Source organism: Heliangelus exortis, chromosome 3 (genome assembly GCF_036169615.1).
Source record: "Heliangelus exortis chromosome 3, bHelExo1.hap1, whole genome shotgun sequence".
Lineage (NCBI taxonomy): Eukaryota > Metazoa > Chordata > Aves > Apodiformes > Trochilidae > Heliangelus > Heliangelus exortis.
This window is the reverse complement of record NC_092424.1, coordinates 108730303-108755659: the sequence shown is the minus strand read 5'-3', so window position 1 is coordinate 108755659 and position 25357 is coordinate 108730303. Positions and strand designations below refer to the sequence as shown.

Below are 25357 nucleotides of genomic sequence, written 5' to 3'. Positions count from 1 at the left end.
AGAGGGAAAGCTTTCTACACCCTGTCCCTGGTAAGGGCAGAAGGAAACATAGAACAGAAGAGAGAGGAAGCACAGAGATGGAAAAAATTATCTATTGCCCACCTGCATGTCCCTCCACTTCTTCTGAACCCTCTCTGGAAGCCATAGGAAGTATTTAGTATTTCTTTTGAATTAGTGAGAAGAAACATGAGAGTTTGAAAACACCTGGGAATAGAAAACTTGACATGCAAGACATGGTTTGAAAGCCCCATGTGTGGCATTTACTGGGCAGGATCCTGCTCTTCCCCATTTTCCCCCTCCCTGCAGAAGGGTGAGACAAACCCAGGGTGGAGCACGGGCAGGACCTTCACCTCCTCCTCAAGAAACTCAGCTGGAGCATGGCAGGAGCTGCTGTCTTCATTGCTTAAAGAGAACAAAACCCTGACCCAACCCCTTCTCTGACCAGTAACCATGCACAGAGCCAGCAGCCTGGTGGCACAGACAGCTTCAGGGTCTCCTTGGTGTCCCAAGAGGTACCAGCATGGACCTAAGAGCCCTCACCTCTAACACTTCAGAATGGTGCTTTTATAATAAGAAAAAATGTACTTTGCATGACCTGCTGTGTAGCCTGAGGGCATCTAGGATGTGCAAAGCCTGCTGAAATGCTGATGAGGGACCAGGAAACATGAAGAGAAGTGAAACTGGTATAAATTTGTCTATATAGGCTACTGGAGATGGCACCCAGCCTGCACTGGTTTTCAAACAGTGCCTGATATTGTGGAGACAAGTGGTGACAGAGGGCAAAATCACACTGGGGAGCACATGGAGCAGGTGAATGCTTGGGACCCTGACTGATATTTTGTGTTATTTAGAAGTGCAAATCTCATCAGTGGAGCCAGCATCCATGAAATAAAACCATAGGAAAAAGGCAATTCCTGGGAAGCTGCAGCGTGGGCAGCAGGAGGGGGCTGAGATCAGCAAAAAGAAGCCAGGGTGGCAATTGGGATCTTGGGGAAAGGCTCTTGGGAGTGTGAAGTTAGGAAGTGAGGGAGTGCACAGCAGTCTGTTGTGAAGAAATTGGGTTGACAGGTTTGAGAGAGGAGATGGGAGAAGGAGGGAAGAAATATGCATTTTGGGGGGCAGATAGAGAGGGGACAGCACTGCTTTCCAGAAAAGAAAGGAGTTATTCTAGTGCTAAAATGATGGTTTGTAAACTGCTGCAGTAATAAATGGCAAACACAGCTGCCTTTTCTTTGAGAGAAGCAGCTCTGCTGTATCTACACCCCCTGGACTTGGAGATTCCCCTTCCTCCCCCTCACAAACATTTCTCACATAAAATTATTTCCTGTATTCCCAATTGGGATGAAATTAAGACCGTGTAAAATGTTATGGAAAAGACATGAGGACCTAGACTGGACCACAGCTGGGTAGGTTGCAACCATTCCTGGTAGCAGAGTTAGGTCCAAGTCAGGCTGGGCAGAGACACAACCTGGGCCTGACAGTCAAACAGCCAAGCTACCACCTTAGTTCAGTGCTGTGCCTTTGTATCTTCATCAGCATTTCAAATTACTGGAAGTTCTTTGACAGTGGAAGTCTTTTTCATCAATTAGATTAATGATCACACTTCTTTTTTTTTTTTTTGCAATATATTGGAAAAATTACAGGCTGGTCATCACAGTTCCTGGCTCTGGCTGGTCTGTGACATTCTGTTCATGCCTCATTTAAAGCTCAATTTCTACAACTGCAGAAAGTGAGAATATACATTAATCAGCTGGAAATTTAAATAAATAGGCCATAAATTTGCCCTAAGAAGTAAATACACCCTCACTGATCTCTGTAATGTCTAAGGACCAAAAGCCAGCTTCCTTTGAGCACAGCAAGAAAGAAAACTTTTCCATCATACCTCTGAGGTGCCAGACAGTCACTACAGCAGCCACAAGGCTGAAATAAAATAAAAACCATCCTGTCCCAAAACTGAGCTTGGAAAAAGACAGCACATAGCAAATCTGTTAACCAGCTCCTGGCCTGTTCATTTCACTGTGAAGCAAATCTCCCAACTTTTGTGCCTTGGCACAGTTTCAAGTCTCTGATTTTGTGGCTGTAATGATTATGGCAGCATATTGTGAAAGGAGATGGTCTCTGTTCTTGGAATAGTAGTGGGACTGAGTGTTCAAGTGTGTTTTACATTCCCAGTGGATCAGGTCATTAAAACTTGTCTTCTGCTGATGACATCCAAAGAAATTGTTCACTATTTACATGTGAAAATGAGGTTTTCTGATCCTCAGATATGAATCTTACCAAATCAGTGTATTTAACATAGCAAAGATTCCTCAGCACAAGTTGAAGACACAGAATTCAGGCTCTAACACTCAGAGTCCTGTAAACAACTGTGCCAGTGAGTATTTTTTGACAGCTGGTAAGCCACAGTTACATTTTTTAATTGTGTTTTTAATTAAAAAAAACCCCCAACAACTCAGCTGAGGCTAGCAGTGTTATTTGATGTACAGCAGCATGGTTTTACTGACGTGAATCTGAGAGACGAGTTTTGGTGGGATTTGTTTTTCAATGAAATTCTAAACATAGCAAATGCACCACTGAGCAACTGCAACACTATTTTAAAACCACCACTCCAGTTAACTAAAATTGATCTCTCTAACAAGTGCTAAAAATAGAAAGAAGAGAGCACACAATGACTTTTCATACTGCTCCCTGCAGGCTCCTTAAATACGAGTGAGTATGACCTTCACGCCAAGCTGTCCCAGAGTGTGGGACAATGAGTGATATTTCACATTCCACTGCTCTAGAACAGGAATTGATTTATTACCCAGCTAGCCAGGGAATTCGTTTACACGTTTCCATTTATAACACTGCTGCATCAAAGGAAAAACAAAGGGGGTTTATTTGTTTTTCTTTTATTCAGCAGTTTAGAAGCAAAGCATTCTAGAAATAACAATATGCAATATAGCACAAAATGTTACACCTCACAGACCTTTTTCTATGGGCTTTCCTGCTGAAAGGTAATAAAAAACAGGAGTCTCTCATCTTCTTCATATATATATATTTCCCCCTGTGACAGATTCCATGTGAAGAAGGAATGAAATGATCCCAGAAACCTTGTGAATTATGAAACATCTCTTCCTGCACCCCATGAATTTCAGCTCTGGGTTACTCTGGTGCAGTTACACAAAAGCCCCTGTGATAAACTGTCTGCAATTGGAGCTGCTCTTAGAACAAGAAAGCAGCATCTTCAGTACAGCTGGGGAGAAAACAATTCTCTCATCCCACAAGTATTTTGAAAATAAACTCTGATAAATTTTCATGAGTTGATCCCCCCCCCCAGCTGTTATTAGATTCGATCCGAAGTATTTTATCTTGGAAAAAAATTTAACAAGCTATTTTTTCCTTACGGTTTATAACTGTAAACAAGACTTAATTTCTAACTGACACTTACTTGGGCATGAAAACTGGAACAGTTCCCATTTTGAAAATTTTAAGAGGGTGCTTTAACAGCTTTTGAAAGAAAACTATTTGTGAAGATGACTTGATTAAATCAAAAGTAATACTCTCCTATGAAAAGTTTTGCTTCATCAGATGAGCATTTTCTAAGGAAAAGCATTGTTTTGAAAATCCCAGCTAGTTTCAATTCCTGGCATTAGCTGAAGTTGGGAAGAAGAATAAAGTCTCTCAGCATTATCCATAATTGACACCTATCTTATTTTGGTTGAGGTGACAACTTATTTCTTCTGCAGCTGAAAATGGGCAGTCCTGACAGAGCAATCCTGCCCAGGCTGGGGAGTGGCAGCTCTCTCTACAAAGTTATTAATGTGGGAGATTCTCCAGTCTGGTGGAGATGCAGTGATGCCTGAACATGTGATGAGGTATCCTGCATCTTGGAAAGCAGCACCGAGCAGATATGATTTAAAGCAAAAACTCCTCAAGTTCATGGCCCAGCATTTGTCCAGTCCCCACATAACCCATCAGTTGTTTCACCTAAGCACAAACCCAAGCACAATAAATTATGTAAACAAGATTTGATCTGCTATTCAACCAAATAGCTGCAGGTAAGATATAAATCTGTATGTACACAGAATAAAACTCACTTGTAAGCAAAGCATCAGTTGACAAGCATCAGCTTAAAACCAAAGCTTTAATGCAACTTCCAGGCTTTACCCCAACTTGCTCTATGGTTATTCTCTACTCTGCTATTTCTCATCTGTTTTTTTCTGAGACATTTTCACATAAGGACCACAGGCTTACCTGGTCCTAGCTTAGAAACTGCATAAAGGAGGTCGTAGTTGATGACAGGTGTTGCATCATCTATTGGTTGCCACCCTACAGGTGGGGAGGCTGGAGGCGAGATGAGAAACTGCTTTGCAGGCTGTGGTGGTGCCAGATGAAGCTTGTCTCCATCTGTCTCAGAGGTCTGAATCTAAAAAGCACAACAAACACATTGCTTAGTACAGGATGGGTAAGTGGAACGATTACTCAAATCACACACTTGTAATGTGAAATGCCACTCAGGCAGGATTTCAGCAGCAGACCTGGCAGAAAAGGCCTGGAGATGGAGCTCATCTCAGTCTTGCAGATGGTTCCTCTACACTAAATACATGGGGGATGGGGAGCTGTTGTATGAGCAAAGCTACAATGTCTGTGACTATTGTATATGTTCTCTGAGAATAAATGCAAAGCTTTGTCATCCACAGCTGCTCGTAGCTCAGAGATTTTTAAAGCTGAGAAAGTTGTGATCTACTGACCTAAACTCCTAAATAAAAACAGGCATTAGACAAGAAACCAGTAACTACTGCACCAGGGCTTTATCAGTAACTTCAGACAGATTTCTGAAGATTTTATTTCTTCAGCTAAAGTGCTATCATGTTCCTTATTGATTTGTGACTAATTGTTGTAATTTTATATCCATCATAAATGATCTAGTTGAATTCCTGCTTTTCTTCTGGTATATTAAAGAAGTCTCAACATTATACTACAGCTACATCTGAGCAAATTTACAACCAGCTTAGGCCCAGAAGCAATAAACTCTATGTGCATGACAGGAAGCCAGAGAAAGCAGCCTGCTACACCAGAATGGGTTTTGCAAAGAACCAGTTTGGGTCTCTTCATGCTCCTCAGAACTTCTAGTTCTGGAAATGTTTATTCAGTCTGGCTCAGACCCATCCAAACATCCACTGCTCCAGGCACTGTGCTCTCCAGTACATGCATTCCCTGGACACAAATAATAAGGTCTTTTAAGACAGCATGTACTGGAGAGCACAGTGCAGATACCCAAATGGCTTTGCAGGAGATCAGTTTAGATATGGAGACCAACCACTACTATGCATAATTTTATTCTGTTATCCTGAATTCCTATTAACCTCTTGATCGTGCAGCTAGAGAGAAATGATTCTCAGATCTGCTTGCCAACAGGTTTTGAAGCCTTTCAGGAAAAAAAAAAAAAAAAAAAAAAAGAAATCAGAGCCAGATCTAAGGAGATTAGGGCAGATTAAATGGGATGGAGGTAGACTGTCAACACCTAAACCAAACTGAAAGATTTTTTGAAGTCTTTAGCCCATGAAGCACATTGCTTTTTTCACAATTGTAATTTCTCATCTTACTGAGGTTCTTTTTCCACCTAGGCTCAAAACATCTACTCTGACCAGGCTGCAAGAGCTCAAAATTTAACAGCCTCTTAGGTTTGATTCTTCAAACGAGCCTGCCTTTAATCTCAGACCTCTGAAGGACCCATCTGGCAGCTCCAAGAACACTTACATTGCTTAGAAGCACTAGTGAACATTTCTTAAACCACAGTGGCCAAGGGAACTTATTGAAATAGACTGAGAAATGATGTTGGTCAGGTTCTCAACCTTCCTCACCTTTCAATAATTTTGCTGGACTCACCCAGGCTATGGGACATCTGGGTTCCCTCACCCTTGGCCAAGAAGAATTGAAACCTCCATCTGATGCTTCCAACAGATGGAAATAATCCTCTGTGCCCCCAGGCTGGGGGTGTTCTCTCCCTACTTTCTCCCTTTTTCTTGAGCTTACTGAATTTCATTTAAAAAAAATCACACACATTCACAAAAAGGTAGGAGGAAGCCTGACTGTGGCTCAAAGTTGCAATCAAACATGTAATTCAGCCCTATTTTTTCATGAATTTAAGATAGTTTACCACTTTTTTTTTTAACGAGGAGTTTAGAGAGTTACCCACAGAAAGTACCCAATGCTGTAAATCAGTTCTAAGCTATGTAACTTTTATGTGTTCAATAAGCAACTGGGGTCCTAAGTAGTTGTTTAAATTTATTGCAGAACCACTGGGCATGTAGAGTTCAGGCAACACAAGGATCTTTAAGTAATCATTTAGCAGAGAGACTGAGCACAGGGAAAAGCTTTATTACTTTTATTCACTGTTACTGAGCAATATTTCTTACAAATGCTACACACTAACGTAGAAACAGATACCAGATTTCATTACCTGTGCAAAATACAACTTTAACTTCTTCCCTCTGAACTGTGTTTCATGCAGCTCTATTCTGGCACGAGCAGCTGATTTGGGACTACTAAAATTTATCCTCACACGCCTGAAGCTTTTAAACAGCTGGAATGTCACACAGTCATCATAGGCACGGAACAAGCCTTCAAATTTTTCCTGCAAACAAAAAAAAAAAGAAATAATGTTGAAGATTAACATTGTGTTCTGTCAGGTCTGTCTGTGTCACAGGATAATTGGGAAATGGATGACAAGTGTTCAACCAGGAGGTTTCAGCCTGTGTCCTTTTGGGATGGGTGTCCACAGACTCTGTGAAAAGAAATAAAGGAAAGCACTGGTCTGGAAGTGCTGAACTCTGCAAAATATTGAACTTCTTGTAAAATTTGAGCAGAATTGTGATAATGACTTAGGAAATGAAGCTGAAAAGGGGCATGTGACTGAACATACCAGACAGCTCTGGTCTCATCTATACAAAAGCACACATTGTGCTGAACTACAATGGAGTCAGCAGGCAACATCAGGCCCCGTGGTACTGAGGGTTACATTCACATCTACACTGCAGGGCCAGTTTGCAGTGTCTGTTAGGTTTTTTCTGGATGTTTAGTCATTGAAATACTTGGTGCAGATATACACGCAGTCCTCGAGGGTTCCTGTAGAAGCAGAGAGAAAAACTGGAAAACTGAAAATAGTGCTTTGTCCCAAAGAAAAATTTCAGTCTTAAAAATGTTTAGCTGTAGAACTCTGTGTTCAAAAGCACATGACACAAATATGGATGTTTTAACATTGCAAAAGAAGGGTCTAAAATGTACCACACCTATGGACTTAGAGATCAAAAAAGAATTCAAGGTACTTTAAGCAGCCCTTGAAGATCAGACTGAAGTTTCTCCATAAACCAAGTGCACCCAGCAGACTAATTCCACATCATCAAAACCAACCAAGTCCTTAATTCTAACACCCTTGCACAGATCTTTTTTCTCACAAGCACAGATTCATAAAACGTGGAGAGTTGAGAGGGAACCACTTTCATTTATTCCAGCCTTTGGGTTTACTCAGCTTTTAGGCTGCCATGCAGTGATGCTCACATAAAGTTCTTAATTTTAACTACTGTAACCAAGACTTGAAGTCTTAGAACATGGACAATCAGCCAGAGAAAGCCTTTTCTTTTAAATCTTCTTTATCCTCAAAAACCAGTGTCTGAGATGATTTGCCACACCATTTCATAGGTTAAGGGCTATTTTGACGTGTGGAAAAGTTTGTATAACTACAATAACCTGGCATTTTCTTTGACATATCTGCAAGTCAGCACATTTTAAAATACAATTTCTTTCCTCTTCATCCAGGAAAACAATTTCTTATCCCTTGAAGTGGATAAGTGGCAGGCTGCAGATGATGACACAGGGAATGCAGTTTATGTAATCTCATCAATATTTCAGTTCTCATCTGTTGATCTTACAAGCAAGGCAAAGAATTGAGAACTTCTTAAAAAAATGTACCCTGAAGCAGCACAGTGAAACTGCACCAGGGAACACCACCAGCACTGGGGGACTGCCTACTGCCAGCATGATATAAGTGTGAAAGAGTTAACTAGGAAAACACCAGTGTGGTGGCAAGGAGTCTGAAAAACTGATGTGCATCTACCACATCTCCTTTCATTCACTGCCAGCTCAGCTCTGTGGTCTTCTTCCCCATAACTGAGATTCTATTTCTGGCACCCTTTCAAAGGAACCTCCCCGTGGTCTATTAAGCTTTCATGATTTTCATTTCATTTTGCCTGACCTCATTCACCTCTCCTTCTCACCACAGGAGATGCTTTGGAAGAGGGACAAAAAAAAACAAAAAAAAAAAAACAAAAACAAAGAAAAAAAAAAGAAAAAAGAAAAGGAAAAAAGAAAAAGAGCTCAGTGGTTTGGGTGAGAGTGAATGAAGACAAGCAGTAATCCCACAAACCACATGAAGGTGATAGGTATGAACTTGCAGGTCTGGTCACCTAATGTTCAAATTGTCACCATTCCTCACCTGACTTATGGGTTTTATCTGCTCTGCTTACAGTTTTTTAAAATCCCATTTTCCTGAGCAGAAGTCTACATCCAGTGACATTTGGGTAAAGGTCAGCCAAAAGCAGCAGTCATCTCAGTTCTGTCCTACTTGGAATTTGGATGCTATGACCTTCACAATGTCCAGCATTATGTATACAGTAGGACTTATACAGGATCCAGAAGCACACAGTACTGTCTATAATTGAACTAAAAGGTAATTGTGACCAAAGCTTCTGTCTTTATCTTAAGCTATATTACCTACTACAGAATTCTTTTTTTTTAAAAGAAAAAGCAGCCTGAAATAAACAAACTTAAACACACATACATGAGAGATATCAAGGTATGTCTATGCATATATATATATACTCTGGGATGATCAAGATATTATAACAGAAGTCACACAAGCTAAAAAAAATAAGCATCAAGGTGAATATTTCCTATTCCCTTGCAGTATCTCTCAGTTTCCTCACAAGACAACAATGAAATCATTCATCACACTAAAGAAATATTACACAGACCATGGAAGAAATCAAGCATGGACTTGTCAGGACATTGGGATGTAAGTATTTATTAAACTGCCTATTTATTAGGAGACATTCTCCCTGTATGGACACAAGTATTACCTTGCATTGGACAGCCCTGTGTGCCTGCCCTCCCTGTGCACAGCATATGTGACAACGTGGAACGTGGCTCTTGGCTGGGGGCATAATGCAAAAAAAAAAAAAAAAAAAAAGGGGGCAATGAGATTTCAAATGTGAGTCCAAGAGCAGAAAGAACATTCTGGGCTCATTCCTGGACAATTCTGAGACACTCTCATTAGGCACCAACAGGGACAGATGGAAATATCTCTAAATAAAGCTGATTAAGTACTGGACGCCAAATGTAATACTGGGAGAACATTACACTGCTATGGACTTTATTCTACTTACTTTTCAATTTGTTGCTAGTGCAGCTTTAGAGTTCCAGCTTTGATCAACACTTCTGAAAAGGCCAGGGAGAAGAGGGAAATTTAGCCTTCTGCTTGATATCAATACAGGGCAGTCTATCCATAGTGAGGACACATCTAGTGCACTGACTGCAACTGCATCTCCCATTAAAAAGTTTCATACATCTGAGTTTTTCTGCACTTTCAGCTGATAATAATAATAATAATATTAGTATTAATATTATTAATAATAATAATGACCTCAGTAGAGATGATTATTCATCCACTGTAGTTAATGGCCCTTGAGCCATTAACTCATCTTGAGCCATTCCAACTCCTTCCAGTTTGATGCTATTTCCCAAGAAATCCCTTATGCCTTCCTTCATGTTGCCTGTGACTTCTAATGCCTGCTGAATGTCCTTATCTGGATAAAAGTATTTCAGAGTCATTCCAATCAATAAGAAAATGTATCATACACATTCTAAAGACCTGAGCAAATTCTCTCCACTTCTCATTTTGTGGATAAATTATTCACAACTCATAATCCTCTCAATTCAGAACTCTTAAAGCACTTTAATGATTTAGTATTTTTAGAAAATGGGTGTCTACACTTTCAGAATACTTTAAAAACTCCTTGAAAAAAATAAAGGAATATAAGAAGTTAAGCAGCAGTGCTGCTACTCTTGACAAAGTTAAACTCCATTAAGTCCTGAGAGATACATTTATTTTGGGGATTTTGTCATATAGGGATGTAAGACCCAACAGTTGCTTTGGCAAATTTGAGTAGCTTTCAGTTGACCAATACTGCAGAAGTCCCCAGTGATCCCTCATGGCTCTGTGATCCCTCTTCATCTCACTATTCCTTTGCACAACACTGGACACCTTTTCCCAGTCCCTTAAGCCAGCTCTCACGTATCAGTCACCAATTCTGGAAGTTTCTAGAGTTATGTTTGGGGTTTTTTTAGTAGAAAAAGTCAGCACAAAGGAGGAACATACTAATTCAGGCTGCTGGTTAGTTAAACTTGTTTGTAACTATTTACAACAGCCAATGCAAAGGACACAGAGAGCATCCAAGAAAGAAATGTGCTCTAGAGCAACAGACACAAGCTAAAAAAAAGCCTCAAAGTACAAGAGCAAAGCTATCCTGGGACCAAAAACTATTTCTACTGCTAAATGGGATCTCACCTGGGAACCCAGATCCTATAAGCCACAATAAAAGGGATCAATGAAATGCATCCATGAGGCAGCAAACAACATACTGGATGTATCTGGAAAAGTATTTCCAGTAAAACAAGGGAAGTATTAACAACTTTATATAGAGTGCTGTTATGCCTCATTAAAAATGAAGACTTTGTTGTCCATATCCCAGAGAGATCAAGCCAAATGGGAATAGATTCAGATAAAGGTTAGAGGAAATGAATAACTGACTGAGGAAGAAATAAAAATGCTTGGCTTATTTAGCAAAGCAAAGCCTGAGAAGAGATGGGACACTAACAAGTAGTTTACCAGAACTATACAAAGTGAAAACAAAGCATAACATACAGAGTAAAGTTGGCATAAAACAAGTGGAAACAAGTGGTATAAATAGGTTTAGGCTAAAAGTTAAAGAATGTTTCAAACATCAGAGTAATGATCCAGAAACATCCTTCCAATTACAGCAGCAGTGGCAAGACTTTTTTTTTTTTTATTTTTTTTTTTTTTAAGATTGAATTTGATTAGTTCATGCCAGGAACTATGACAAAGTATTAGCACAACAAGCATTGCAAAACATGACTGCCTGAATTAGCAAGTGAATTAGGTTCCAACAGAGCAAGTTCCTTCCAGTTCTGCATTCCTGTGATTTATTTCCAAACATTCCTCTCATGAATAGCTCCACTGGTACTGTGTTCATTCAGGACAAAAGCCAAGGCCTAATACAAATCAATGAAAGTTTTTCCACAGACATCAGTGAGCTTTGTATCAGAGCCCTAGAACTCAGAACACAACTTTACGTTTTATTTTTCAGTGTGTTTACACTCATTATCAGCCTTGTTACACATTTGATTTAGGAGATGGCTGTGATTTAAAACTTTAGCCTAATCCTTTTTCCTGGAGTTTTGTAAGCAACTAAAGCAAGCATTTTCCCATTTCAATGTTTCCTGTTCATGTATATGAAAGAATCCAAGTAACTAATTGTATACAACAGGGAAGCTAAGACATCATTTACACTTATAAAATGTTTTTCCTGAAATAAGTTCTGTACCTGATTTAAGTTTATTTCTTACATGAAAATTTATGTTTTAGATTCCAGCATCTCATGTTTCCACATCACCACATTGGGTGCAACACTGGGGGCCTCTTGTGCAGCACAAGAGGAAAGATGGGGTTGGGTAGGACACACAGAGCCAGTGCACTGAAGAACCCAGTAACAAATACTTTCTACCAGCAGAAAAATTTTCAGTTTACAGCAAGGAAGTTGGGCACACTGGTTAATTCTAGAGGGATAAACGAGTCACTAAAATGGCACAGATTTTAAAAATAACTAATGCATGAGCCTAGAAAATACCAGCTGGAAGTACTTGTGAGATTGGGATATGTCAATGCCACAGGAAGGGTGCTGTAATAACCCAGTCTGGATGTTGTCTATAGCTCTTCTCACCCAGGATTAAAGGAGACAAAGGCAAACTGGAAGAGCAACAGAAGGCAACTGCAAGGATGACCCAGTTTTTTAAGAGGTGAGGCTATCATAGGAGGCAAAGGTAGGAGATCTCACCTTGGGAAACAAAAGGTGAGGTACAACATGTTCCCTGCTATATCTAAGGAAATCTGTAAATGATGGTAAAGGAAAGGGATTATCTGAACTAAAATAACCAATGTTGGCATGAAAAAAAATGCTGTCCACTAAAAGATTTAAGATTGAATTGAGGAAGGTATTTAGCACTAGACCTGGGAAATTGCAAAATGCCACTGTCCTAAAAGTATCAAAAAGGCAAACTACTTTCAGGAAAAGGATGGGAAGATTACAGGACAGCCTAATCAGAACTTCAAGGAATTGTGTTCACCTCGAGTGTTGAAGTACAACTTCTTCATGAGGCACAGAAAACAAACAAGCAACTTGATATAACTGACATGTGAAAATTACTTAAAGGGCAAGAACTCCTGCAAGTAGCCAGTGTAAACAACAGCCTAATCAATGATCATATTGTCTGCTTCTAAAAAAGTAAAACTCACCAGGAAAGTGCTTGACTTTGGAAGCTCACATGAGAAAGCACTATTGATCCTAAGTTAAAATTCCATGAGTGCTAAAAAGAGAGGAAATTCTTTAAATAGATTATGATGATGATGATCAAAAGAAAGCTCCCATGGTCTTGTCCTCATATGCCTTCAAGAAATCTCAGGAGAATTTATCATTCAGAGATCACATTAAGGAACAAGGTCTCCAGGTCCTAACTTTTGGCTAAGATCTTCCCATTCCCTCCTTACCAGTGGGCCAGGGTATTAATTGAATAAAACATTCAGACTGCATACTACTGTCTGAATGTTTTCTGCAGCAAGGTATCTTCTGTTACCATACAACCACACAACTTTCTTCTCATACAACCCTATCAGTAGAAAAAGCAATGAAAGCTGCAATAGAAAAATGGGTCCTTCCACTTGCCATTCCTCAGAGTACATGTGAGAAATTTTGGAAGTGGGAAAAAAAAAGGGAGCACTGGGTATTTTGCCAGGTACCCAGAACTGCAAGGTACCCTGTAATGACCACCAGGTTACCCTACTGTCTAAAAGCAGGTTTCTCACCTTGAAACTCAGGGTAAAGTTCTGCTTATCTCTTCCTGAAGTTAGATCAGAGCACTGAGACAGGGGTGAAAAGAGCTTGGGTTTATTTATCTCAACCACAGCACTAATTAGTCCTCCAAAATTGCACAGTTGTCTCAGTACCCCAACAAGTCAACTCAGGGTTGCTACCCCAGTTCATGCAGTTTCTTGTTCTGTGCTTGGCTTTCTCTTGATTTTAAGGCTTTCTCTTTAACAAGGCTTTAAACAAGGCTTTCTCTTGTTTTTAAGGGATGGAGGTCACATAACTGAGAGCCAAAGATGAAATGAAACAGTATAAGCCAAAGCAGATGCTAAGGTTGGGCTTTGAGAGGGACAGGGTTAAAAAATACACTAAATCTTGGTCTCTCAGTTCCTGGAGCTATTCCAATGCTGTTAGTGTTGGGGTTCTCATAACTTTTAAGTTTTACTATGCAAAGAAAACACATTTTATATTCCAGACATGCTGCTATGTGACCTTGTTTCTTTGCTCCCTGCAGGGAACCAAACCCAAAGAGAACAGACACTGGCCACAGAGCATATCTGCACACAGCTCTGGTCCATGGCTTACATGTGCTGCTGTCTTACCCTGACACACTAGGGCTGTTCTGGAAGCACCTGCATGGAACTTTTAGATTTTAGTTTTGCCTTCATTTTGTGCCAAAAATCATTCTGACAGCAGAAATATCTGAAATAATGCTTACTGCTTACAGATTCAGTGTCTTGTTCCAGAAAGAGACTTTGAGAAAGTATCACAGACGTAAGATGTGGTACAGATATTGGTAATTCATCATCTCATAAAAACCAGAGATGGCTAAAATAGGTAGGAAACTGGGGAAGTTGTTGGAAAAACATCAGGATGGAGGCACAACCCTCACTACCAGCCCTGCATGTGGACAGTCCCCCGAGGCATGCAAACTTCCCGGTGAACAAAACAAGGCAGATTTGCCTCTTGAAAAAAAAAAAATCAGCAGAAGTAAATAAATTTATCTTCAGCTTCCAACTTACCAGCACAACAAAAGATACAGAGATAATATCTGCCCCAAAGCTTAATGGAAATGGAGTTCACTTTTGCAGAAGAGGCTGACAAATGGCAGGGGCAGAGAATTTTGCTGCGTTGCCTTTTCTGTTTTTAACCAGCTCACATCCCTGTTTACCTCAATGTGACGCATGTTCCTCCTGCTTAGCTCCACTGATCTGGAAACCAAAGGCTCCTTCAAGATGAAATAAACTGTTCCTGTGGCAATGCCAAGGGGGTGATTTAATGGAGTTTGGAGAATTCTCAATTCAATTTCACACCCGACGATTGAGCTGAAAGAAAAATCCACACTTCACGTTTCTTCTTTACACAAGCACTGCTGTTTCACTGTGTGACCAGCAACAGCTTTCTCTGAGCACTCCATGTTTGAAATACTCCAGGTCCAGATGTCAAATTATCTCCCCTGAAATGCTGGAAGCACTCTTTCAAATGGGCTGGCCAAGTGTACATTATATGACTATATAGATCTGTTAGTTTTGCCTCCAGTGCTAGGGAGTGTTCTGCAGAGACATCATTCTTTGTTCTCTGAAAAGCTACTTTTGATTCCTATGCTGGCTACAATTTTGTGCAACACCACTCAATACTTTCTTTTGCTTTTCTCTTTTGTAATTTTTTTTTGTTACAGTGGAAAATAGAAAGAAGAGGGCTGTGGAAGATTTAATGCCACTTCTGCTTTCTGAATAGCAGCTTGCGTTTTGCCTCAAGAATGATAAAAATAATGCTAATAACAAAGACACAAAGATTCAGATAGTCCTGAAAAAAACCACACAAGCCAGCCTTTTTTTTTTTTTTTTTTAAATTCAAAAAGAAAACGAGTAGATAAAGTATGCAGTGAGCTCCAAGGAGCTTGTCTGCATTGGATTTAAGAATGTACATAGCATAATACCAGCTATCGATTTTGTCTTGTTGCTGCAAACATTTAAAGCCCAATAATTAATTGGTAGCACAAAGAACAGATTACTGTGTATATATTTAGCCTGTTTCAATAATTCCTAAAGTTCTTATTACCTTAATTTAACAAACAAAACCAAGGAAGAAAAACAACCTTAATTAGTTTTTACCAGTAGCTGCTGTGTTTATTGAGATAAGAGAGCTAAAACTGGAGCAGATCTCTACAGCAGCAGAGTTGGTGCTGAGGACTTTCTGATCAGGTGCCATGGACTGGATGTACATTACCAGTTGGACCATATTAGGCACACTATTGGAGTGCATCTTCTATATTAATTTTGTCTGAAAGGTATCCAGTTCATGAACTGCTCTGTGATGTGAATGAAAAGCACAGGTAATGAGGATCAAGAGGAAAGTTGTCTCATTAGAATCCCCAGCTCAGACTGAAAATGCTAATGCAGTCATAAGCCACTATCATAAGAATAGTTAGCTGTGACTCTTGGAAAACCTCCAAAAAACTCCCCAAAACCCCAACAAACCTAACAAAAATACCCTAATCAAGTGGTAGGGATAATAATAAAGAAGGGACAGGCAGTCAAACTTGTGGAAGAAACAGGGATCAATGTTCTGCATTATGAGAATCCACATGAAAAATATAACTGTATAAATGTAGGAACAGTAATTTAGGAATCTGCTGTAAATTCAGGGGTCTTCTCATGAAATTATTTTTCACTATCTTTGACAACTCAGGTTCCATCTCCTCAACCCTCCTGAGGTTATACTGCTCTCCTCCTCTGTGTGCTGACACTGAGGCAAGGACAGATTCACTTACAGTCAGTGTCCACTTTTGGGCAACTGGAGGAGTAGAACCTGTGTTTCTGGAACTTATTCAGGAGCATCTTATTTCTACAAGTGTATGAAAAGCCATTCAGAGCATCCAGAAAGCTCAGTTTCTTAAAAAAACTGTTACCAACCCTGTTAAGTGTGGGGACACCTCTGTTGCTCTTGATGATACAGAATTAGGACCTCACAGAACAGAATGCTAAATGCAAGAATTAAATGTAATAAAGAGAACACTAAGTGCTGAGAAACTTTGTTTTATTTATACTCTTGAAGCTGTAATGTTGTAAAACAACCATGAAATACACGCTCTTCATTCTCTGCCTCTGTCAACACAGTTAAACTAGCAAAATAAACTAGAAAAAGCCATGGGACAGTTTAAACAAATAAAATGCTTGCCCTGCTCATTCCTGATTTACTGTTTCACCTACAGTGATCAACAATTATAGGAGTTCAGCTGTTTTTCATCGCAGTCATGGGGAATGTTTTGGTTTTTTTCCCTTCCCTATTCCCTAACACCACCAAACTGCACTGACATGACTAAAAACATCATTTCTGCTTGTCTGGATTGAGAAAGGACAGTGACAAAATTAAAAGTGATTGTTATAAAAGAAACTATGCAAGAGAGTAGTAGAGAATGGAACTTGATGATCTTCCATACAAGTTATTTAACTGTCAAAAAATCACAAGGGAAAATTATTGACCCACCAAGGCACATCCTCAGATTAGTAAAAAAAGAAAAAGGGAAAGGGGAAAAGGGAAAAAGAAAAAAGAAAAAAGAAAAAAGAAAAAAGAAAAAAGAAAAAAGAAAAAAGAAAAAAGAAAAAAGAAAAAAGAAAAAAGAAAAAAGAAAAAAGAAAAAAGAAAAAAGAAAAAAGAAAAAAGAAAAAAGAAAAAAGAAAAAAGAAAAAAGAAAAAAGAAAAAAGAAAAAAGAAAAAAGAAAAAAGAAAAAAGAAAAAAGAAGAAAAAAGAAAAAAGAAGAAAAAAGAAAAAAGAAGAAAAAAGAAAAAAGAAGAAAAAAGAAAAAAGAAAAAAGAAAAAAGAAGAAAAAAGAAAAAAGAAGAAAAAAGAAAAAAGAAGAAAAAAGAAAAAAGAAGAAAAAAGAAAAAAGAAAAAAGAAAAAAGAAAAAAGAAAAAAGAAAAAAGAAAAAAGAAAAAAGAAAAAAGAAAAAAGAGAAAAGAGAAAAGAGAAAAGAGAAAAGAGAAAAGAGAAAAGAGAAAAGAGAAAAGAGAAAAGAGAAAAGAGAAAAGAGAAAAGAGAAAAGAGAAAAGAAAAGAGAAAAAAGAGAAAAGAAAAAAGAAAAAAGAAAAAAGAGAAAAGAGAAAAGAGAAAAGAGAAAAGAGAAAAGAGAAAAGAGAAAAGAGAAAAGAGAAAAGAGAAAAGAGAAAAGAGAAAAGAGAAAAGAGAAAAGAGAAAAGAGAAAAGAAAAAAGAAAAAAGAAAAAAGAAAAAAGAAAAAAGAAAAAAGAAAAAAGAAAAAAGAAAAAAGAAAAAAGAAAGAAAAAAGAAAGGGAAAAGGGAAAAGGGAAAAGGGAAAAGGGAAAAGGGAAAAGGGAAAAGGGAAAAGGGAAAAGGGAAAGAAGGAAAAGGAAAAGGGAAAGAAGGGAAAGGGAAAGGGAAAGGGAAAGGGAAAGGGAAAGGGAAAGGGAAAGGGAAAGGGAAAGGGAAAGGGAAAGGGAAAGGGAAAGGGAAAGGGAAAGGAAAAGGAAAAGGAAAAGGAAAAGGAAAAGGAAAAGGAAAAGGAAAAGGAAAAGGAAAAGGAAAAGGAAAAGGAAAAGGAAAAGGAAAAGGAAAAGGAAAAGGAAAAGGAAAAGGAAAAGGAAAAGGAAAAGGAAAAGGAAAAGGAAAAGGAAAAGGAAAAGGAAAAAGAAAAGGAAAAAGAAAAAGAAAAAGAAAAAGAAAAAGAAAAAGAAAAAGAAAAAGAAAAAGAAAAAGAAAAAGAAAAAGAAAAAGAAAAAGAAAAAGAAAAAGAAAAAAGAAAAAAAAAATCTCTGCTAAAACGCAGCTTCAAATCCAAAGGAAAACTAAAGTCTGGAAACTAAATTTCAGTCAATTCCTTAGCCTCACTTTGCACCTCTTCTCTAAAGCACAGAACAAAGAGCCTCTTCTCTCCTCTCTTGCCTTTCTCCCTGTCACTGCAGCCCACAATTAGTGGGCAGAACCTGCAGCTCTCTGACCACTGTCAGACACTCTGCTTGCACAATTTCACTGCTGCTTCTTGCCAGTCTGTCTCAGCCATCTGTCATTTGCTGTCTTACACTTCATTTGCAAATTACTCAAGCAGGTCTGGTTTCTGTAGACGTTCAAGCAGCCCCTAGATGCTACAGGCTCTGAAACTGGAGTCTCTTTGTACCATCAAAATACATCAGGGGTAAGAATAGGCTGTCTTCAGCTGAGTGACTAAATGGAGTCTGCAGCAAACCTACATAAATGACATGTCAATACATTTCAAGCCTGCTGGTACACAAAAGGAGTTCAATAAAGGCACCTTCTGTCAGAAAGAAACATGCAAGAAAAAGGTAAAAAAGAAAAAAAAAAGAAAAAAAAATCATTGGGCCGGAAAAGAGCAATGGCCTAAACAGAAGAAAACTGCTTTTAAATAGAGAGAACATGGAAATTTCTTTCTAGGATCCATTTCAGACCTATTCTGACCTATCCTGTCTCAGATCCAGGTCAGTGTAGATGGTGGAATAGGAGCCCACAGGTCACACAGGAACACACTGTGAGGGAATGGATGACACATACAATTTAAAGAAATTTTACATGATGGGTTAAATAAGGATTTGAGGGTCCAGGGTCAGATGAGAGATGCTTACACCACAGTTCTTGGGATTTTGCACTTGGTTAAAAGAGCAAAGTCCTTCATGTCTTGATAAACAAGAGATCAATATATTTTCCTTCCAATACATTAACTTGTTCTACTTCCTAATTTCACTTTAAAATAGAGAAGCAGCCTAGGTGAGAAAAAAAACAGATAATGGAAGAGGAAAATAAAGTGAAATAAACAACCTTAAAGCACAGTTCCAAAACGATGACACGTCTTTTAAATTGAGAGATCCAAAATAAATATGTAAAGTTGCTGCACTCTCTTCAGCGAAATTATTTCCAGAAAATTTTATGATTCATGAAAGTCTCCATCTGTAGCTTGCCAGTGAAAATCCATCCTTATCACCAATTCTTTATGCATATTTTCTTTTTAACCTCTTATACTCTTTGGAGTTTTTACTTCATGAATTGTTAATTTAAAAAAAAAAAATGAGTTTGATGCATTTACTTGAAGAGAAAAAAAAAAAACAAAACACATTTTTTATTATTTACTTAGGATATAGACTTTCCTTACAAGAACTGTGCTATCAAAAATGGAAAGACATCAGCATATGTGTGTATATGTATATATATATATATATATATATATATATATATAAAGATAACTACAGGTAACAGTCTGTTCTTCTAACTTCAAATGGCAGAATTTCCATAGACTAAAATGGTTATATTTATACATGGCACGGAGAGAGATGACTAAAAAAAGACTGCAAGTATCTCCATCTCCCACACTCACTGATTTGGTGCCCTCAGAGAAGCCCCAGATGAGCTATAATCTGATGAGTATAATTGATCTTAATGCTGTTACCACTCTGAAAAGTTTAACTGTGAATTTGATTTTGCAGCTCATGGCAGAAAATGGATTAAACACATCTGCACAAACAGGGAAGATGCACTCTTCCCTCCATGCTGCTTCTATATCACCACCTATTTCAACATTGTCCTGTAACAACTCAAGATGTTTTCCAGTTTCAATAGACTTTGGGGGAAAAATCAGTGCTTGAAGAATTTTTTTCCATTCAAAGAGGCTGCTTTCTGCCTCACCAGAGGTCACAGCCTTCAAGACACTCCAGGATCTCAAGCTGCACAGATGCTGAAATGTCAAATAAATGCCAGAGTGATTTACATAGAACCACAGAATGGGAAGGGGGTGCAAGGGACCTCCAAGGATCATCTAGTCCAGGCACCCCTAGAGCTGGTTTGAGATGCAATGCCTAACTAAAAAAAAATTTCAAAAGCTTATTTTTATTTCCAGTACACAATGCTAGATTAGCATCTAGAACTTTATGGTGTTATAGCACCTGATGAAACCACAAATTTAGCAGATTGCAGATTACTGGGCTTGTGTAGGCCAAAAGTGGTGCTTGGGGTGGACCTGCTAAGCACCACCACCCAAGAAGGAGTTACTGAAATGACAAACCCAAGCTGCCTTGACAGCCACCTCTACCATCTATAACCAGGCAGGAACCAAGGGAATTTCAGTCTTCCAGTGATATAATTGTTTTATTAGGCAGATGGAAGAAACCCTAGGGTGAAAAAGCAAATATTCCTGACCAAACTGCTCCCATGTCATTTTTCATCCAACTGGACAGTTTCCAGTTGGCACAGACTTTGTTTAGAAACAAGAATTGGAAAGTAGACTAATCCTATCTTACAGCTAAAACCAGGGCTGCTCTTCATCAAAATAATTTTCATTTCCTGATGTGAAAAATGTATCAGTAACAGCATGATATTAAAAAGATACAGGTCTGGCATTATGGAACTAAAGCTGCTCCTCACAGAAGCCTGGGTCCAGAGTCAGTCCAAAGGCCCAATGACTGGCAAGCAGAGTGGTAACCAAGTGTGGATTTTATTCTTTTTAAAACTGGTTGGGGTTTTTTTTCATATAAAAACCCAAGTAGGACGTGTAAAAATAGTTCCTTGCCCTGTGGCACTGTTTCACACTGTGTCAAAGGAAGGTACCCACGTTGCAAATGCTGCTGTGTCAGCCCATGGTGTGTGTGCATCAGCAGAGCTGAAAACAAAAGGGCAGACCTGAGGAATGTGGGATTTTCAGACCCCCAAGGTGTGGTGCCACTGGATTCTAAGTAAGATGAGAAGATGTGGAACTACCAATTTCAGGGGAAGTAACATGTTCACTGCTCAGTTACACCTTCAGAAGTCCAAAGGTCCCCCAGACCACCCAGCCTGGTGTACAGACTGTACCTGCATCCAGCTGTAAGCCACCAGTGTCAGTTGTAGCCTCAGGAACAGAATTTCCTATTTAGTGAACACCTGAAACTGAGAACTATTTACGTAATCACGATGGGATACTGGGATTTAAGAAGGACAAATTATCAAATAAAAGTGAACAAGTTCATCCTAAAAGCTCCTCAGTGTAGTCCACAGGCTCTTCTATGGAGTACTCGAATTAGAAACACAGGAGATCTGGACTTTCTTCACCTAAACCTCAAAATTTGATGGAAAACAGGGGACAATAAATCAAATGAGGCTGAAAGCAAGGGTACTTTCCTGCTGGTAGATGGTCTCAAAATACAGTAGTTCAATAGATACCAATATACAGCTATTTTCAACCACATCCTTTATTTTACACAGATGTGTACACTCCTAATTATAATTTCACCATACCTATACGAAGTACTTTTTCCCAAAGTAAATTTTCCTTATCCAAGACATTTTAAACCTTTTCTTTAGAAAATTCTTAAAGTCCATCTGCTCTGCTTCTGTTTCATTATGAAACTATTTAAGCTATAAACTATAACAATTAATTAAAGCTTAAGCAGATATTTTAGCAAACGGTGAGTCAATAACATTCACAAATATTCTGTATTTTTATAGGATGCAGCATGGATTGAGCATAGGCTGGATATTGGAAAGCATTTCCTCATGGGGAGGGTGATCAGGCTTTGGAATCGACTGCTCAGGGAAGTGGTGGGATCATCATTCCTGGAAGTGTTTAAGGAAAGACTGGATAGGGCACTTAGTGCCATGGTCTGGCTGATGTGCAGGTGTTAGGTCCTAGGTTGGACTTGATGATCTCAGAGGTCTTTTCAAGCCTCAATAATTCTGTGATTTTGAGCATCTCCTGCTTTGGGACTGCCACTATATGCCAAGCAAACATTTTTGTTCAGCAATACTTAGTGACCCCAAGCTGTTTCCCTACCTCAAGAAATATTTCTACTTTGGGAGCTGATGTGGGGGCAAGTAGCTTGGGTCAGTACAGTTTTTCAGCAGTTTTGGTCTAGTTATCTGCTATAAAAGCAAGAAATAGACATCTGTATATCTTTTGTCTTCATTTTAACAATTCAGACAGAAAAGCATCAGCCTCCCAAAGGTCTAAAACTTTAAGTATGCAAATAAATTACTTCTGTCTAACACAAGCAGCATAGTTATTACTGTTATGGCCCAGCACTTGGCTTTGCTCCCAGCTGTCTTGATTAATAAAAAATTTTTTTTTAGTTCAGCAGTTCTCAGATTATGGTTTAAGGACTAGCAGTAGCCTGCAGAAAGCTGTCTGGTCACAAAGTCCTGGAATTTCTCTAATATAATCATTTCTACCTAAAGATACAAGGTACTACCTTTCACACTTCAACATTTTTCTTCTTAGGATCTGTAAACAAGATCCTACTAGAGATCCTAAGCAATGGATTAGCCCTTTATCCACAATGCCAAGTTCTTTAACAACGTCAAGAAGCAGAAAAAAGCTCCCATATCATTTCACTCTCTTCTAACAGAACAGTGTAAAAGCAGAAAGAGTGCAGTTGGAGGGGCTGCCATCCCTGTTGGTGCTCAGCTCCTAACATGCTTGCAGCTTTACCATTTTCTTCCCAGTTTTCTGCATTCACTTTAAAGCACACTGCAAACCAGCCCTGGTAGCTCAGCTTCAAGGTACCAAAGAAAGAGAACAAGTGATAAGATGGCAGTGTCTTCTGCACCTCCATGCAGGGAATCCTCTCCTGGGATTCATAAAATGAAAGGTCAGGAAAAGTGTCATAAAAGGAACTGTCAGGAAAGAAAAGCAGGGCAATGGAAGAAAGTCTCCCCCTCTTGTCCACTCTGAAATCCCACCTGGAATACTGTGTCCAGCTCTGGGGTCTCCAGAGCAAGGAAAACATGGAGCAGTTGGAGTGGGTCCAACTCATGACAGGAGGTTGGAACAGATGGGCCTTGGAGGCCCCTTCCAACCCAAACTATTTTATAGTTCTAGGTTTGTTTTGATTACAAATGTGTGACAGTGCTGACTGACACTCCTTGCAATTCACTAGAACAGAGCTTTGAATCACACAACTGCATGGACACATTGATTTCTTTATATAGCTGGGATTTTGATTGGGTTTTTTTTTTCCGTGTACTTTGCACTGGATTTCATCCTGTTGCTTAATTAAAGATTTTTTAGAGGTTTGACCCTGCCCCACCAGCATGGTGTCATCCACACATTTTTTTTTAAGGTCTCTTTCTGTTGACTGCAGTCACTGATCTCAATCTGATTCCAGGAATAAACTACTAAAAAGCCTTTACCATTTGAGAATGAACCACTTCTGGTTTAGACTTTTTTTAAACATCTATGAACCCACCTTAGGGAAATTATATTTAGACTGCAGATGACTTATGAAAATACCTTGAGCAGTGTGAAAGCTTTAGTCAAAATATCTACCTTCCCCATCTCCTTATCCCATTTATCCACTTGCCCTGCCAAGCAAGGAAGGCACATTGCTTTGACATGATTTGCTCTACACAGCCCTAATTACTTCCAAAGTACTTACAAACTTCTTTCCAACAAATTAGATAAAAGGATCTGCAACTATCTAGGCCTTTCTCCTCCTCCCTTTAAATACAAATCCTATTTCTTTCCATCTCCCATTCTCAGTAGTCTCTCTGTAACCTACAAATTCTCAAAGATAATTCCCAGCAGTAGGAAGATAATGTCAACTATATGGGTTTTATCAGGTACTGCACACTTGAGTACCTGTCTTACCTCTGTATTTTTAACAGTTTTTCTCTGTTTTGGCCACTACAAGGAATATTTTTTTTTTTCTATTAATTTTGCTGATCACCTGTCAAGCACTTTATTTAACTCACATAAAATCAGCCATATTGTAACCCTCCCTGTGTTATTTGCTATGTATGTATCTTGCTGGATTCATACAGTATTTTCCCCTTGCTTTTTATGCATCACAAGACTCTTCTTGTTCTTATTTAAATCCTCTGCTAATTGGAATTAATTTTGTGATTTTGCACACTTGGTTTTCACTTTCTCTATAAATCCTTGAACTTCTGTAAAGCAAAAGGAGTATCTCATCTAGCCATAGCACTCTCTTCATGTATTTCCCATCTGTCCTTTGCATCAGGACAGAAAATCTCCATTATGCATTCAAAAGTATCCCCTCAACTGCTAATTTTCATGCACTTCTGAGTCTTTCAGATAATCTTCTGAGGAGACACTATTTACCAGCTCCAAGAGGTTTCTGAAAATGACTTTTAAAGAAAAAAAAAATTTTCCTTGTTCCTCTGATCTTAGATTATTTCAAAAGCTTACTTCAAAATAATTTTCACCTCAAGTACCTGCCATTATTAATTCCTCCTTAATTGCCAAGATCCAAATCGAAAATCAAATATAAATTACATAGCTCCATTTGCTGAAAGATGTTTGCCCAGAAAATTCTCATAATTTGCTATGTCACGTCCTGCTGCATTGCTTGCTGTTTGGATATTTTCAACAATTTAGACAGTATTGTTATTTATTTCTTATACCATCTACCACACTGGACAACAAAACAAAAAAGAAAAAAAAAAGGAAAACCACAATTCCTTCTTGCATTCTACAAGAATGAAGTGGAAAGGAAGCAGAAAAGGTAAGATTAAAATCTATTAAAAGAGAATTTTTCTGTATACTTCTTTTCAGAGCTTACAAAATAAATGCTGTCCCAGTCATGCTTATCTAGCTTAGTCTAGCCATATTCAATCATTTAATAATTTTTTTAGACATTTAACAGCAAAAAATGAGGGAGTTGGGGACAGCAACCCACACTAACAGTGCACAATGGGATTTTGTTACCTGGAGGCAGAATGGAAGCCTGTGGAAGATGCTCTCAGGAAAGAGAAAGCTGTCAAGATTAATTTGCTTATGGTTTCAATGATGCTAACACCTTCTTGGTGAAAAAGTCAGCCTTTTTTGGCCACCACCAGGTTTTTTCTGGCATCTTGTGTCAGCCTCTGCTCTTCACAGTCCTTACATCTTTCTGCTCTACCATGAGAAGTCAAACTTATCTGTTCTCACTTTGGATTTCCATTGATTATTCTTTTTTTCATCAATCCTCAGTCCTAACTTCTCTGCTACTGTCACCCACTCAATCAGAATGCCTCCCACAACCAACCACCCAGCCCCAGCCACCACAAGGCTTTTCTTGAGGCTTGGTCTTGTACCACAGAGACACTTCTTTTGGGAAAAAAAAAGAAAAGAAAAAAGCCCTAAAAGTCATATGACTTCCCTCCTCTGAAACCCCATGCTCCTCTTCCTCATTTCAGGCCCCTTTTTAAAAAAACAACTGCT

At 38.8% G+C, this 25357-nt stretch overlaps 1 protein-coding gene across 2 annotated transcripts in view; it reads right to left on the bottom strand.

Moving 5' to 3' along the window:
- RCAN2 (regulator of calcineurin 2) overlaps window positions 1–25357 on the bottom strand; it is an 86239-nt gene that overhangs the window by 9962 nt on the left and 50920 nt on the right. For both annotated transcript variants that reach the window (XM_071742136.1, XM_071742137.1), the window contains 2 exons: window positions 6446–6619; window positions 4237–4408 (listed from right to left, as the gene is read on the bottom strand). In XM_071742136.1, the coding sequence (XP_071598237.1) occupies window positions 4237–4408; window positions 6446–6619 (346 nt within the window). The remainder of the gene's footprint in view (window positions 1–4236; window positions 4409–6445; window positions 6620–25357) is intronic.